This window comes from Sapajus apella, unplaced genomic scaffold (assembly GCF_009761245.1).
Source record: "Sapajus apella isolate SASKATOON/1434 unplaced genomic scaffold, GSC_monkey_1.0 scaffold8, whole genome shotgun sequence".
In the NCBI taxonomy this organism is placed as follows: domain Eukaryota; kingdom Metazoa; phylum Chordata; class Mammalia; order Primates; family Cebidae; genus Sapajus; species Sapajus apella.
The window spans coordinates 3677933-3693036 of NW_022436948.1; the positions used below are offsets into that span (position 1 = coordinate 3677933).

Sequence of the window (15104 nt, forward strand, 5' to 3'; positions counted from 1 at the left end):
TTTTTTTTTTTTTTGAGGCAGAGTCTTGCTCTGTCACCCAGGCTACAGTGCAATGGTGCAGTCTCGGCTCATTGCAACCTCTGCCTCCAGGGTTCAAACCATTCTCCTGCCTCAGCTTCCCAAGTAGCAGGGATTATGAGTGCCCATGACCACGCCAGGATAATTTTTGTATTATTATTATTTTTGAGAAGGAGTCTCACTCTGTCACCCAGGCTGGAGTGCCCTGGCGCGATCTTGGTTCACTGCAACCTCCGCCTCCCGGGTTCAAGCGATTCTCCTGCCTCAGCCTCTCAAGTAGCTGGGATTACAGGCACGTGCCACCACGCCTGGCTAATTTTTTGTATTTTTAGTAGAGACGGGGTGTCACCCTGTCAGCCAGGACAATCGATCTCCTGATCTCATGATCCGCCCGCCTCACCCTCCCAAAGTGCTGGGATTATAGGCGTGAGCCACAGTGCTCAGCCGAAAAACCCACACTCTTAAGAGGGCGGTTCTGTTCAATTCAGCCCCACAGTTTCCTGGGCGTGGACAAAGCCATCACCTGTGCAGGTAGAGAAGCAAGCCCGGATGGTGGCTGAGCACCCTTGGGGATCCTGCGCATTGATCTGAAAGAGCCCCGCATAGAAGGCGGGTCCCTCAGGCCCTCCTGCACCTCTTTCCACCCCCACCAGGCATCCCGGAAAAGCGAGGAGGCCGCGCGGTGTCTCCAGGCAGAACGCTCAGCGCACACTCACCGGGGCAGGCCAGTGGCGATGCAGAACAGGTCCATGATGTCGCTGGAGTTGCAGTACTTGCTGAAGATCACCTGCAAAACAGAAGCCGTCGTGAGGGGCAGCAGGGGCACGGGTTTCTCTGGAGATGTCAGATGCCACGTGCTTGGCTCCAACCGGAAGGTTCGTTTTGCAAAGAAAAATCGTAACCCTCAGCATTGCAACATGACAGGCACATCTTTTCATCTGGTTGATGTCTATGGGTGGTGAAAATGTCATTGTTTTGTTCAGTGGAAAGAGTTGTGAAAAACACAGCGACCGCCCCCACCCCTTGGCCACATGCCTGTCGGGGGCCGTGGTTACACCAAGGTGCATCCCTTGGAAGGGGCCAGGCAGGACTGACCACTTGGGGCCAACACTCGCTCGGCACTGGGCCTTCAAGTATCCCATGGGGGCCATTTTTTAAATAAATTTCAAGTTCATTGACTTAAAAAAAAAAAAAAAAGACTGCCTTTCAGTATTTGGGGACTGAGGGACTGAGGCTGAAGGACGAAGTCAAAGAAGTAAACCACATGACAAGAGAACCACTGAGGATCTCAGGAGCCCGCAGTGAAATTGGTGCCAGCAGAGAAACACGACCTACGTATGGGATGGGAGCACTCATGCCCGAGTGCCACCCGGGCAGCGGTGGGAATGCTGGGTTGGCATCTGCATCTTTTGTCCAGGGAGTCTGGGCCATGAGTCTCAGCTCTCAGGGAGAGCATTCCAGTTTGGTGAGGGTGGGGCTTCTCCAGAGCTGGATAGAGGCAGAACAGACCCACCGAGGCCCCACCTTCCCTGTGTGGGTGCCTCCCTGGACAGCTTCCCTGGCTGGGGGCTGCCAATGCAGCTTTCCTTTCCAGCACAGTCCCTGGTATGGGGGAAACGCAGGCCTAGGGAGACAGTTATTTTTTGGTGCCCAGTGCACCAATTTTTTTTTTTTAAAGCTAAGATTAGTTTTCTTTTTTCTTTACTTGGAAACAGTGAAATATAGAAAACAGATTTTTTTTTTTCTGTGACTAACACCATTTCCTGTGGGCTGCTGAATGGCAACAATAAGGCAGTAAACAGGACCTCGTCTTGCCTGTTATCGCCACTGGCATCTGCCCCAGGGTGATGGTGGGTCGGGGTGGCCTGTGGCATTGCGGGCATGGTCTATGACACCTGCTGTATCCCCAGCTGCCTACACAGCTGGCCTTGGCCACGCTTGCAAGGGCCCAGGAGCCCCTCCTGCATCCCAGCTCTGGCCTCGCCGTTCCCTGCACGTCTTCCTTTGCACAACTGCCGGCTCCTCCTGGAGCCCCCTCCTCCGGGATGTGCTTCTCCTCCCATGTCCTGGTTCCCAGGCTTGAGTGCAGAGGCTGCTTCTCCCAACCCCATGGCGGAGGAGTCCTGCACTTGGCCGGGTGCCAGGCCCTCGCTTCTACCACGGCACCATCCTCAGCCCCAGTCACAGTCCACGCCACGGGTTATGCCCTGGGTTATGACCGTGGAGTGTGGTCATTGTGGCACAGCAGGGCCTGGGCTGGGTTCCTGGCCATTTTCCCACCAAGACGGGACAGAAAGTGGTTCCCATACGGACCCGTGTGTAACCCACTTCCCTCTGGTGTGGCAGGCTTACTTTGGGGTCAGACCTCAGTCTGCAGAGGACAGGGGTGGAAGAGGAGGAAAGCAAGAAGGGCTCTTTCTTGGAACATTCTGGATCTGGTGCTTCTGGAGAAGCCAGAGGCAGTTTGCAAGGGGCCTGCTAAGGAGGTTGGTGTTCTTCAAAGCGTGCATCTGGCCCAGCCCAGGGATTCCCATGCAGTGGGTCTGGGTTGGGCGCCGGGAATCTGCGTGTAATTTCTACCGGGTTTCTTGGATTAGAAGCCACTGCTCAAAGATGTGTTTCTAGGGTGTCTCCCTCAGATGAGAGGGGAGGTCCTGCAGGAGGCGGGGGCCCTGTGGCCCCTGTGCTCCAACCTGGGTGGCCGCAGCAAATGACCCCTTTCTAAAGACCTCTCCCCACCCCGCCCCACTGGGCGCGTTTCCTTGTGGGCAGGAAGGGCACCACAAACTGTCCCAGCCCCTCGGCGTCCACAGGGGATGATCTTGCAAGTTAAATTCTCTCAAGACACATTTGGCAAAACCAACTCGAATCCTGGCTTCTTGGGCTGGCTTGAAGGGGCTGTATCCACCAGCAAGACCTCACAGGCGAGGGGAGGGTGAGTACGGAATCGCAGTCTGTTGGGACTGGGAAGGCTCATCTGACTTTACTCAGAAGGGAAGTGGCTTTTCCAGGGGCACCGGCTCACAGGCCTGGGGCTTCCCCACCTCAGGAGCGTGGGGCCAGGTGGTCCCGGGGGATCCCTGACTGACTCTCACTCCTGGGACCCTCAGCTCAACTTCTTTGAACATAAATTTCCTCTGCTGTAAAATGGGCCAAAAAAGGGCTATCTGTCATCTATAGACACTTTGACGCCAGTGCTGCCCGAAGGTTCTGCACCGGAGCTTGCGATTCCACGCAGACGCTTTGAGCCCCATGGAAAAGGACTGCAGTCGGCACCTCCAGTGACTGACCCCCAAGCGCAGACTCCTGGGGACAGCTTCTGACGGCTTCGCTCAGATGATACTCAGACCCTGCCAGTGGGCTGTCCAGCATAGCTCTTTCTAGCGGACAAACAGCTGGCTTCATGAGGCTGTGACCCAGGACCCAGTAGAGAATCCGTTCTGGAGGACCGAGTGGAATGAGTGAGGAACACTTTCCTTTCTGGCATCGTGCATGTGGCTGTAGTGTTGGACTTTCTGGCTCTGTAGGGAAGTCCTTTCCCTGTCTTCTTAAGCCATCAGCAACCTTTAATGACCTAGATTTTTTGCAAACTGAAATGAATAATTTTTTTTTCGTTTTGAGGCAGACTCTCGATCTGTCACCCAGGTTGGAGTGCGGTGGTGTGATCTCGGCTCACTGCAACCTCCACCTCAGGGGTTCAAACAATTCTCCTGCCTCAGCCTCCCAAGTAGATGGGATTACAGGCACCCGCCACCATGCCCAGCCAGTTTTTTGTATTTTCAGTTGAGATGGGGTTTCACCATGTTGGCCAGGCTGGTTTCAAACTCCTGACCCTAAGTGATCCTCCTGCCTCAGCCTCCCAAAGTGCTAGAATTATAGGCGTGAGTGAAATGAATAATTTTTAAGTGATGCCTGATTTTTACCGTCTGCTCTCCCTCCTCTCCAAATTCACTTTTATGAAGGCTTTACTTTTTGTGTCAATACAGTTACCTCCAAAGGTTCTATAAGGATCTGTCCTCCTTCCTGCCAGGATATAACTGGGGAAGGTTTATGCGGCCAAGGCTGGGTCTCAGAGACCTGCATGAGAACGAGGCTTCTTTGCTGGGCTGTGACTGCTTGGAAGGGGCCACGGGTGACTGTGCAGTGTCCACGCTCACAGAGTCTCCTGGGGGAGTGGAGGGACTCTCAGGGGTGTCGCCTCGAAGACGGGAAAAAAGGCTCTACTCTGACAGGCCAGGGTTTTGCAATATCACGGGGGCCTTGTGAAGGGAGGGGTTCATCAAACGTGTAAGTCCTGCAGGTGAAATCTGAAGCAGATTTTTGTGCTTGGCTTCCTAGCCTCAGGATAGCAAATAACAGAGGCGTTTAAAGTATAACTATGAGGTCTTCCAGCAAAACAAACTGAGAAGGACCCATATGGCATGGTGGCACTCTTGCCAACCCTCTGCAAACAAGCAAGCCAGCCACACCCGGGAGACCAGCCTTATTCTGCCATCCAGAATAATCTCCCTTTGCGATTATGTTGGACAAAAGGTGGGGAGGCTGTCAGGAAATGTGACTCCTGGAACAAGCACACAAGTTGACACGGGCCGTCTCCAGTGGAGTATGGGTTTGGAAGTCCATTTCAAGTCCTTCACTCCTTATCCCCGCAGGTTCCTGGATTTCTCTTTTGAACTAGTGGTGCCTTCTTGCCAGTTCCCATTCAGTTCATCAGTTCAGTAGAAATGGGTGACACAGTCATCTGAGATCTGGACAAGAGTCAGGACTTTGGCTTTTGTTGTGAATTAGCCTCCAGCGGCGCCAAAGCGGACAAGAGTCTGGGCATGAGGCGACGTGTGAGCCTGAGGGACGTGGGCTGGGACAGCCGTGTTCTTGGCCAGTGTCAGGAGACGTACCAGCCTGATGCTGCTCCTGACTGTGGAAGGCCAGCCCGGCTGCCGCTTCAGACCCCTGGAGGACTTCCAGGCTGCCTTGTCAGGAGGCCGTAGGGCTGTCTGTCCACTTGCCGAATAATTTCGCAAATCCTTTATCCAGAAACAAATAGCGCAAACAAAGTTGATAAAATGAAATTTGAAAATGAGATGCAGAGGCAGCAGGATTAAGGGAAAAATGAAGGTTTTAGGTTGGCTTCCGGCTCGCAGGCACATCAGGGCTGGAGTTCATGAGTGCGCACATGGCAAGTCCCCACAAACCCTTTCGAATGTGGTTTGATTGGCAGTGCTGTGATATTAAAGCAAGACAAGGGAAACAAATGGGGACACAGAGGGCGGCTCCCCTGCCGGAAACTGCTGCCTCTTCATACTCAGCTGAGACCTGGGAACGTCATAGGAACTTCACTGTCGGGGAGTCCTCATGCTGCCTTCGTTAGAGAAGGCTGACACTGACCAGGTGGCAACCACACGCAAGCGCTCATCTCAGATGTTTACACACGGAAACTGAGGCACACAGAGGTGCCTGTGGCTCCCATGCACCCAGCCAGAAGTGCACATCAGGACTGCACCTGGGGCCGCCGGCTCCGGACCACACATGCTTGACCACAACATACACTGACTTCCAGGTTCTTTAATGTCTATATCCAAACGTGCCTCCTTCTAGACACTCTGCAACAGAAGGAGCTGTGGATTGGAGAACAGAAAGCCCTGTGGTTAACCAGTTACTTCTTTTTTTTGAGATTGAATCTTGCTCTATTGCCCAGGATGGAGTGCAGTGGTTGGCTGCAGATCTTGGCTCACTGCAACCTCTGCCTCCCAGGTTCAAGCGATTCTCCTGCCCCAGCCTCTTAAATAGCTGGGACTAGAGGCATGTGCCACCACACCCAGCTAATTTTTACATTTTTAGTAGAGATGGGATTTCTCCATGTTGGCCAGGATGGTCTTGATCTCTTGACCTGGTGATCCGTCCGCCTCGGCCTCCCAAAGTGCTGGGATTACAGGCGTGAGTCACCGCGCCTGGCCCAGCTACTCCTTTTGTCCATGGCTTCTCATTCAACCCTGTGGGCAAGCGCATAACCAGTGGGAGCCTCAGTTTACCATTCTGTTAAAGGGTTGATGGCATCAAGTCCACCTGTCTCTCAGGGCTGTGAGAAGCAGTAAGTGAGATGACCAGTTTGAAAAGAATTATACAAAACACTACTGGGACACAAAGTTCAATTTCACAGCTGCTGCGAATCTCACCATCCCTGCTGGTTGCAAATCCTGACTTCCACACAAGTCTCCAGGAGGTCTTTGAGTTAACAAGTGTACCTGGAAAAACTCTTCGCCGCATTTTGTCTGGCACCCACAGTTATTTCAGCAGGGAATTCAAGCACACAATCTGCAGCGTTTCCGGAGCTGGGAAGAACGAACACCCAGCTCCTCGGTTCCCACTGTTTCTTGGGGAGGGAGGGACAGAGGCCTGAGGAGGGGCCACCGGCGGTGCTCCCAGCAAGACAGGCCTGCTCCTTGTTGGGGTCAACCAGCAGTTAATCCGGAGAAGGATAAGACCTATGTGTCACCAGGGCAGGTGGTCTGACTGGCTTCCTGGCTCAGCTCACGGCTGGTACTGGCTGTGGCCCAACAGTGTCAGGCAGTGCAGGAGGGCACAGGGACCCCGGGGTGCAGGTCAGTTGTACCCAGTCACCGAGCTTGTGGTCAAGGTGATGGCTCCATCAGTCAGGTTGGCTGGGTGGAGGGCTTTCTGACAAACGACCCTCTCGGTCGCCCCTTCCAAGTGGGGACCCAGGAGGGAGACCGGGGTCACAGCGGCCACTCTGCACCCATGGCAGCATGCAGTACCTCTGCCGTCCAGCTGTCCTGTGCATGGCTTGCCTCCTGCTAACCCTGTGCTGTTCCCATGGCCAAGGCAACCGGAGCAGGGGGCTGCCCTAAGACCCCCTGGTTGGACCCAATCACACTTTTTTGCAGGAACTTTCACTGCGAGATGTGGAGCTGGTGGCAACTGTCAGTGAGCTGCGTTCCCACGGATTGGATGCCGGGCTGGCCATGCTGGGACCCTGAGAGGTAAAAAGGAGGAGAAGCCCCAGGAGAAGGCACAGGCAGGGGCCCTGGGCACGGGGTCAGTGGAGGCTGTGAGAGGGAGGGGAGGGGCTACAGACCTCGAGAGCCCAGGGCTGCCCAGGCTCCTGGCACCCCAGGTCCTGGGGTTTTTTCTAAAGACCCCTCAGCCTCCTTGCAACAGTCTCACTGAGCCTCCTCCCCACACCCATCGGCCTCTGCAGCAACCTGGATCTTCTGCAACTGGCTTCAGAGTCTGTTTCTTGCAGTGAGAAGCATCTTGACTGGCACACTTAGAAGAAACAGGGCGGGAGTTTGAGGGGTCGGCCTTGAGGGGGCTGCCAAACCCACGCCTAGGGCCTCTGGGTGAAGGGACCAGACAGAGGGTCTCTCCTGCCAGGGGCTGGAGCGGGGAGCGAGTCGTTTCCCTGTCCAGAGGCGTCTTTCTGGATTTGACTCTGTTTTATCAAATTGGAGTGGTTTTGTGTTCTGTCTCCTCTTGGGCCCTCCATTGAAAGGCTTATTGGGGGCTGTGTTGTGGGAAGTGTCCCTCAAGTTCCCCTTTCTGACCCCACATGTTCCCCTTTCTGAGCCCATGTGCGCTGCCTGCAGGGTGAAGCCAGGCTGGAGCAGGGATCAGAGCTCAGGCTGGGGCAGCAGCTCGATGACCAGGTCTCCTCGTGTGAGGCTGAGAGGGAACGCTGGGTGCAGAGGGAGGGAGCTCCAGCTCCTGGGGCGCTTCTAGGTCTTCCTGTAAAACCAACGCTCAAGTAAAGGGGTTTCCGAGAGCCCCGAAGGAGCAATCCACGAAGACTCCCGCCGCTGAATGGGAGGCGTGATTTCCATGTGAGCTGTGTGGGAGGGAGGGGAGGTGGAGCAAGTGATGAGGCGGCCCAGGGCTCCGAGTGGAAATCATACTTGGAGGATGTGTGCACTGCATGGAAAATAGGACACAGACTGGATGCCAGCAGCAGCTTGCTGGGCATTCTGGAAGGTTCCTCTGCCTACCGAGCCGGCCTGGCATCGGCACTTCCTTACCTGCGGCCTGTAGGGAGGAACCAGGGCTCACTTTGGCAAACGTGTCCCAGTGCAGCGCAGCACTCTCCTCGTTACCTGGGTCTCTGAGGTCCATGGGACTCCAGCTCTCCCAGCTCACTGGTGTGTTTTTATCTGAAAGGCGCAGCGTTAAGCCCGAGGCACCTGCTTGTTCCAGTATGGAGGGGACTAGTCCATTGAGATCCTTCTAGTGGCCGGCCCTTCTGAGCAGCGCAAGCCCACTGGGCTCCCGCCCGGTCGCTGTGAGGGGAAGTGGCTGCCTCCCCCAGCCTGTGCACCCTGACCCGTGGTACCTGCTGTCATGTTCGCCTGTCCCTGTCCAAAGACCATTCTGGCTGCTGCGCCTCTCGGGGGGGGGGGGGGCCTAGAAGAACGCTAGCTGCATATCCGATGCTGTCTGTGTCCATTAGTTCTAATTTTTGGAGCATGCATTGACAGATGTATGGCCCCTTCCACATGACTTCAAATTCACACATGCATTCACATACATGAAAACTTTTTAGTTAGAAAAGCTGATTCCGATGTCCAGCCCCTGCTTTCCTTCTGCTTCTTGCCTTTCTCTCACTGCGGTGGTTGAGCAAGGAGCTGTGGGAAGACGGTTACCCAGTGCTGAGTGTCCTTGGTCCCAGCCCGGCCTCCTGCTGGGGCAGGCAGCTCTCAGAAGGGCACTGAGGCTGTGCAGGGACCAGGCAGGAGCGTGGGAGGAGGCACTGGTCTAGTGGTTTTATTTGGGCTCCAGATAGAAAATGGCTTTTCACTGTCTCTGCCCCATTTACCCTTGCCATTTCGCATCTCTTTAGTCCAAATGTGGCCAGCAATGACAGCTGAGAAAATTATTCCCTCTCCAGCACAATTAGGAGCCGGGCAGAAGGGCTGGTAATAACCGAGCAGAGACCTGCAGCCGGCAGTGCCCTGCCAAGCCCCTCACGCCCCCAGAGCTCTGTGTTGAACCTGCTTCCATCGATTCCACACCGGGAAGGGAAGAGCAGACCATGGTTCATTTTTCTCTTTCTATTTGAGACGCTTCCTTGCAGCTGCCATGAACACTTCTTGCTGGGTTTGTCAGACTCTAGTTTGGATTGGCACAAAGTCAATGACCTCTGGGCATTGTGGGTTTCTTGCACAGACATGTGTGGTGCTATGTAGAAATTCTCCAGTTCCTGGACAAACGAGATACCTGGGCAGGGCTCAGTGGCTCACGCCTGTAATCCTAGCACTTAGGGAGACCGAGGCAGGTGGGTCACCCAAGGTTAAGAGTTCGAGACCAGCCTGGCCAGTGTGGTGAAATCCTATCTCTACTAAAAATCCAAAAATTAGCCAGGCATAGTAGCATGTGCCTGTAGTCCCAGCTCCTTAGGAGGCTGAGGCAGGAGAATTGCTTGAACCTGGGGTGCAGAGGTTGCAGTGAGCCAAGGTCATGCCATTGCACTCCAGCTTGGGCGACAGAGCAAGACTCCATCTCAAAAAAACAACAACAAAAAACTGGATGGCCACTGGGGTTTCAGTTGAGTACGATAGGTTGGGGAAAGAAAACCAGCCCCATCACAAAAGGACGGTGGGAGGGGCCTCCAGAACAGAATGCTTACTCTGTGAGGCTGGCTGTAGTTTTTTTCACCAGAAAGATGACCCCACAAAGCCGGTAAACTAGGATGGGGTTAGTATCCTCTCCAGATCCCTGAAGATGTCTGTGTTACCTTTGAAAGTCATTAAAAAACATATCTATGTCAGGTAAGTCTCGCTTTGAGGCTGGTTGTTGTAAAACATGCAATCATGTTCATTGTCTTGCTGCTACCGCTTACATGACTGGGAAATTCTTTATTCAATTGCCTTAGCAACAATTTTTACAGAGCTTCTTTGAACTTGGAGTAACAAATCTGGAGTGAAATTTTCTTCATTACGATTATTCTACAATCCTTCCCCCCAAGTAGTTTGAAGATGAGAGCCCAGGCACATACCCAGCGCGACACGGAGCTCCTGCAGGAGAAGGGCAGCCCCTCTTTCCATCACCCTGTCTTTCCCGAGGACAGGGGAGTGGGCTCTGCTCCTCTCGAAGGGCAGCAGGTTAATGAGGCCAGACGCCCCGGCTCACGGCTGGCGCCTGCCCTGCTGTATTCACACGGCTACTGACCTCAGCCTCTCAAGCATCTTATACTGCACCCTGCCTCATAGTTTGATTTACTCTTGTAACTTGATGATGGTGTTTATTATAAATGTCAGATTGACATCAGAAATCTCCTACCCAACCAAAACGAGGAGTAGCCGCGCTGGCCTCCGAGACACGGAGGGCCAGTAACCAGGGATCATCACATTGACAATCACGGGAAGGTGACGCACAGCCCCGAACTAGAGACCAGCCGGGTGGCCTGCAATGGCTGCGTGTGAAACTGTGGCCCACCCACAACACGCCACGCTGCTCAGCAAGGGAAAGGCGCACACGACTCCTTGGACGGAACTCAAGGTAATGATGCCAGTTTAAAAAAGCCAATCTCAGGAGGTTACATATTGTGTAATCCCATTTATCTAATATTCTTGAAATGACGGAATTGAAGAGCTAGGGAACAGATTCCTGTTCACCAGGACAGGGTGTTGGAAATAGAGTTAGGGTGGGGTGTTGGAAATGGGTGTAGGTTGGGGATGTGGTGAAGGAGGGAGCCTTGCGGTGATGGACTATTCTAGATTGTGACTGTGGTTGTGGATATGAGAGCCTGACAGGCAGTAACACTGTGTAGAACTCAGTACCCATGCTCAAGTGAACACAAGTGCATTAAGCTGTTCTTGCATTGCCATAAAGAAATATCTGAGACGGGGTAAATTATAAAGCCAATTTCCAATTGGCTCACGGTTCTGCAGGCTGTACAAGCATCCCACCGACATCACTTGCCTTCTGGGGAGGCCTCGGGGCCTTTACTCACGGGATGAGGAGCCGGCGTGCACACGCCATTACTCATGTGATAAAAGGAGGCATGCACACCCATGCTGGGGGGAGGGAGCGGGGGGAGAGAGAGAGGAGATGCCTCCCACCCTCACACCTAAACCACGAGATCTTGCAAGAATTCACTCACTCTCTCAAGGCTGGCACCAAGGGGGTGGCGCTAAACCATGTGAGAAACCCACCCCCACGATCCAATCAGGTCCCAGCAGGCCCCACTCCGACACCGGGGATACCAATTCAGCATGAGATTTGGGGGGAGGGACAAATATCTAACTTACATCAGCAAGTAGGGCTGGAAAATCTGGATCAGATGGGGGCTTGCCTCACTGTCAACACCCACGTTGTAAGGCTGTGCCGTAATTTTGCAAGACATTTTCAGCAGGGGAGACTGGATCTCTCTGCTGTCTTTCCTACAGCGGCATGGGAGTCTCCTCCTATCTTAAAGAGAATATCCGAGATGAAGCCACAGCACCGAGGCAGAGGCAGTGAGGCCGGCGCCCTTCGGGCGTGTGTATCTGCATAGCGCTGCCGGAAAGCAGATTGGCAGTATTGTGCCCTTTGACCCACAGTCACGTTTCCAGGAATGGCTCTTAGGGAAATAATGAAGATAAACATAATAACAAAAGCATTTATTAAGTGCCAGGCGCCATTTGGGTGCTTTCCACGAACCATCTCGTCTAATCTCCACAGCATGCCCGGATTTATACCCAAACCAGTGCCCCGCGCTGCCGTGCTGCGAGCAAGGGTGCCTCTGAGCATGTTCCTCCTGGATTATTCACTGCAGAGAAATGGAATTAAGCTGAATATCTCATAAACAATGAAGTGATTACATTTCAGTCAGCCTCCATCTTGCAACTTTATGGAGGCATTCAAATCATGTTTGTGAAGCGAATTTAATGCTATGTCGGAAACTGCTGCTGATGGAATGCTGAGTGAAAATGATGAGGATACAAAATTGTGTAAAAGAAAGCCACACATGCACGCACATGCACGTGCGCGCGCACACACACACACACACACACACACACACACCCCTAAATGTACACTTGCATGAGAACACTAGTGGGTGCAGCACTTAGGTGCTCACAGTAGTTTTCTCTGGGTAGTGGGGGATGAATTATTTTCTCCCTGATCCTGTTCTGCATTTTTCATAATTTCTGCAATGAATATGTAGGGCTTTTATAACCAATAAAAAAGTTATCTAGCTCTGGAAGCCGAGCTTAGAAATTGATAACAGAACCAGCCCACGAGCATGCTGTACTGCATTTACATAAAATCCTCATGGGAGAAAAAAAGGTCTTTACCATTTTTATTTGGAAGAACACTCTTTGGCATTAAGCCAAGCAGCTGAGAAAATTAAACGCCAGTTAACCAGAGGACAGAAATGGGAATCTGAAGAGCGTGTGGCTGGGGGTACAAGAGGGCGTGGTGCAGGAGAGGGGGTGCCCGGAGGAAATGGGGAGGGCCTGGGGGGGGACAAGGCCGGGCCCCTCTTGGGAAGAGAAGGGGAGAGGCCTCCATGGCTCTGCACTGGCCACAGGGGCGTAGGCGGGGCCATCTTGCAAAGGCCAGGGACCCGAAGGAGGGAGGAGAGGAGCAATCCCCAGCTTGCGTTTCCATCCTGAGAGTCACACAGAGTCCTGAGAAGAAGCCTCATAGCCAGGCCTCTCTCCCCAAGGGCCAGCACTTGGCAGAGTGTTAAGGAATTTCTCACGCTATGGTACCCCAGCCTGGGCCACTGATGGAGACCCTGTCTCAGAAAAAAAAAAAAAAAAAAAGAATGCCTAAAACTCCAGCACGTCCCACTGGCCCTCAGCTCCATGCGCCTCCCACACTGTGGAAGTGGAGATTTCAGCGATGAGGAAGGGTGGGGTGTCTGGGGGCCCCAGGGGAGTCCAGTGAGCCTGGGCAGGGGCCCCACTCTGACCACTGAGACCACACCAGCAGGGGACCGGCCAGGACTTGCTGCTGGTGGACTGCGTTTCCTTGATGCAAGGTTAGGGAGGGGAATCTGTCAGCATGGATTCAGATTTCATTTCTTCATTTCTGTAAGTACATCTGCTCTGACTCTTTTAGACACTAATTGCAAAGCAACAAAATCATCGTGTAATAACCTAAGTATCGGCACAATCAAGCATGATGCATTCTTCTTGGGGTCAGGTCCACTCAGTGTCCGTGAGGCTGTGGATGACCGCTGTCGTGAGACCTGAGTGTCCCGCAGATGCCCTGCAGGCCAGCGAGTCACAGGCAGCATTGCCCAGGCACCCAGGCTGGCCCCCTCAGCAGAGCAGCACAGGCAGGGCCATCCTCACACGGCGAGGGGGGTGATTCTGGATTTGGGGGTCACCATGACAAACTGAAGCAAAGTGATGCACAGACTCATGTGAGCCCACAGCTGTCACCTCAAACCCCCAGTTCCAAATGTGCAACTCACACAAGAACCCTCTTGGTTTCCATTCATCCTCTCCTTGGTGCCACAAATGCAACTTCATAAAAGAATGGAAACTATTGTGATTTGCTCAACTGTTCATATTGCTTTACGTGTTAGGACGACATTACGGTTTTGTGAGGAAAAGGGTTCAGTTGCTCAAACTGTGCAAAGGGCCGCACTAGACTCCGAAACTGTCAGGGCGGAGGAGGCTGTGGGGCTGGAGGTGAGAACCGTCAGTCAGTGGAATAGCCTCCGCGACCGAATGCTCCTAGGTGGCTCTGTTCCACCTGGGCAGGCGTGAGGTTGGCTGGGCCAGTGCCTTCCGGCTGTCTCTTACCTCCAGGATCACCCTGGCCAGTTGTTGATGTTGTACACTGCTCTACGTGAAAGAGAGGCAGAGAAGTGGAAAGAGAAGAGGCGGAGATGCGAGTTCAGTTCCAGCCTCTCCTCCTACCAGCTTGACCTGCGGAAGATTTCTTAACTTTCTGAGGCTCTGATTCTTCACTGCAAAGCGAGACAAATCATACCTCGCCCACGAGGATGCTAGGAGGATTTGTCATGCAGCTAGAGGGCCTGCTACACATTACGTACTCAGTTGAGTGGCAGCCGTGATCACAGGAGGGGACGCTTGAAACTCATGGATCCTGCTCCTCCTCCTTTCCCTTCAAAAGCCGTTTCGCAAGCACGTGGCACCAAGGCAGGTGGCCTTCACTTCAACATGTCAGTGTTTCTGGGTGTTTCAACAGAGTATGGGACAAAAGTCTGTCTTAACTTGGGGAGGCCATGATACAGCAGGCTCTGATTGCTCTAACCGACCTACTACTGAGCCCTGCAGTGATCAGCAGCCACATCCAACTGTACCAAAGTGCGATGGAAACCAGAGGCCACATCAATACAAATACACATGTGTTAATAAGAACGACCACGATGGACGAACAAAAAACCACACTCAACAGGTTCAACGATCCATTTGACCTCACTGTGGTTCACGCCAGTCTCCTCTTTTTCTAAGCACAGCAGGGCATCTTGGGAAGGGGACGTCTTTGCAGGCAGGCCCCGGGTGGGTTCCTCCACACCCCAGCACTGAGCTGGACCTGCCCTTAGGCACGCGTTCATGGGTGCTGGTGCCCAGGCTTGCTCCTGTGTGGGCAAATCCTGTGTTCCATGGTTTTATGTTATGTGGCTAATGATTCCATGCCATAACCACCACCGACGGGGACTGAGAGCACGCTCGGGCCGGAACCACAGCCAAGCGCCCCACAAGCCCAGTGACTCTGGGACCTCAAAAGGACCTCCTGAGTGCTGTGTCATCCTCATTCCCAGAGATGAGGACAGACAAGACAGAAGAGCCCGGCCTGGCCCTGCTCCGGGCCCACAGCTCCAGGCGCTCCTGCGGCACCTGTCAGGCTTTCGGCCGCGGTCTGAACGAAGGCAGGGGTGGGCTCGTGGCCATAACAGGACGTGTGGCTTCTGTTTGTCTTGTTCTTAAGTTACTGATATTTCTGAGTGAATACTCAGAATAAATATTGATTCAGGCTCCCCCAAAGGAAAATAAACCAATTCCAATTCCTCCTATTTTCTCTATCCTAGCCTGTGAATCATTTCTATAGCTTTTATTCGCTATTAAGCTTTTATATCGGCTTCCAAAAGATGTTGCTAGGCCTTGTCTGCCCTC

The 15104-nt window shown here is 53.4% G+C and overlaps 1 protein-coding gene across 1 annotated transcript in view; it reads right to left on the bottom strand.

Annotated features, from left to right (window-relative positions):
- PDE9A (phosphodiesterase 9A) overlaps nucleotides 1-15104 on the bottom strand; it is a 108547-nt gene that overhangs the window by 76493 nt on the left and 16950 nt on the right. The window contains exon 2 of the mRNA XM_032276779.1: nucleotides 735-805. Coding sequence (XP_032132670.1) covers nucleotides 735-805 — 71 coding nt within the window. The remainder of the gene's footprint in view (nucleotides 1-734; nucleotides 806-15104) is intronic.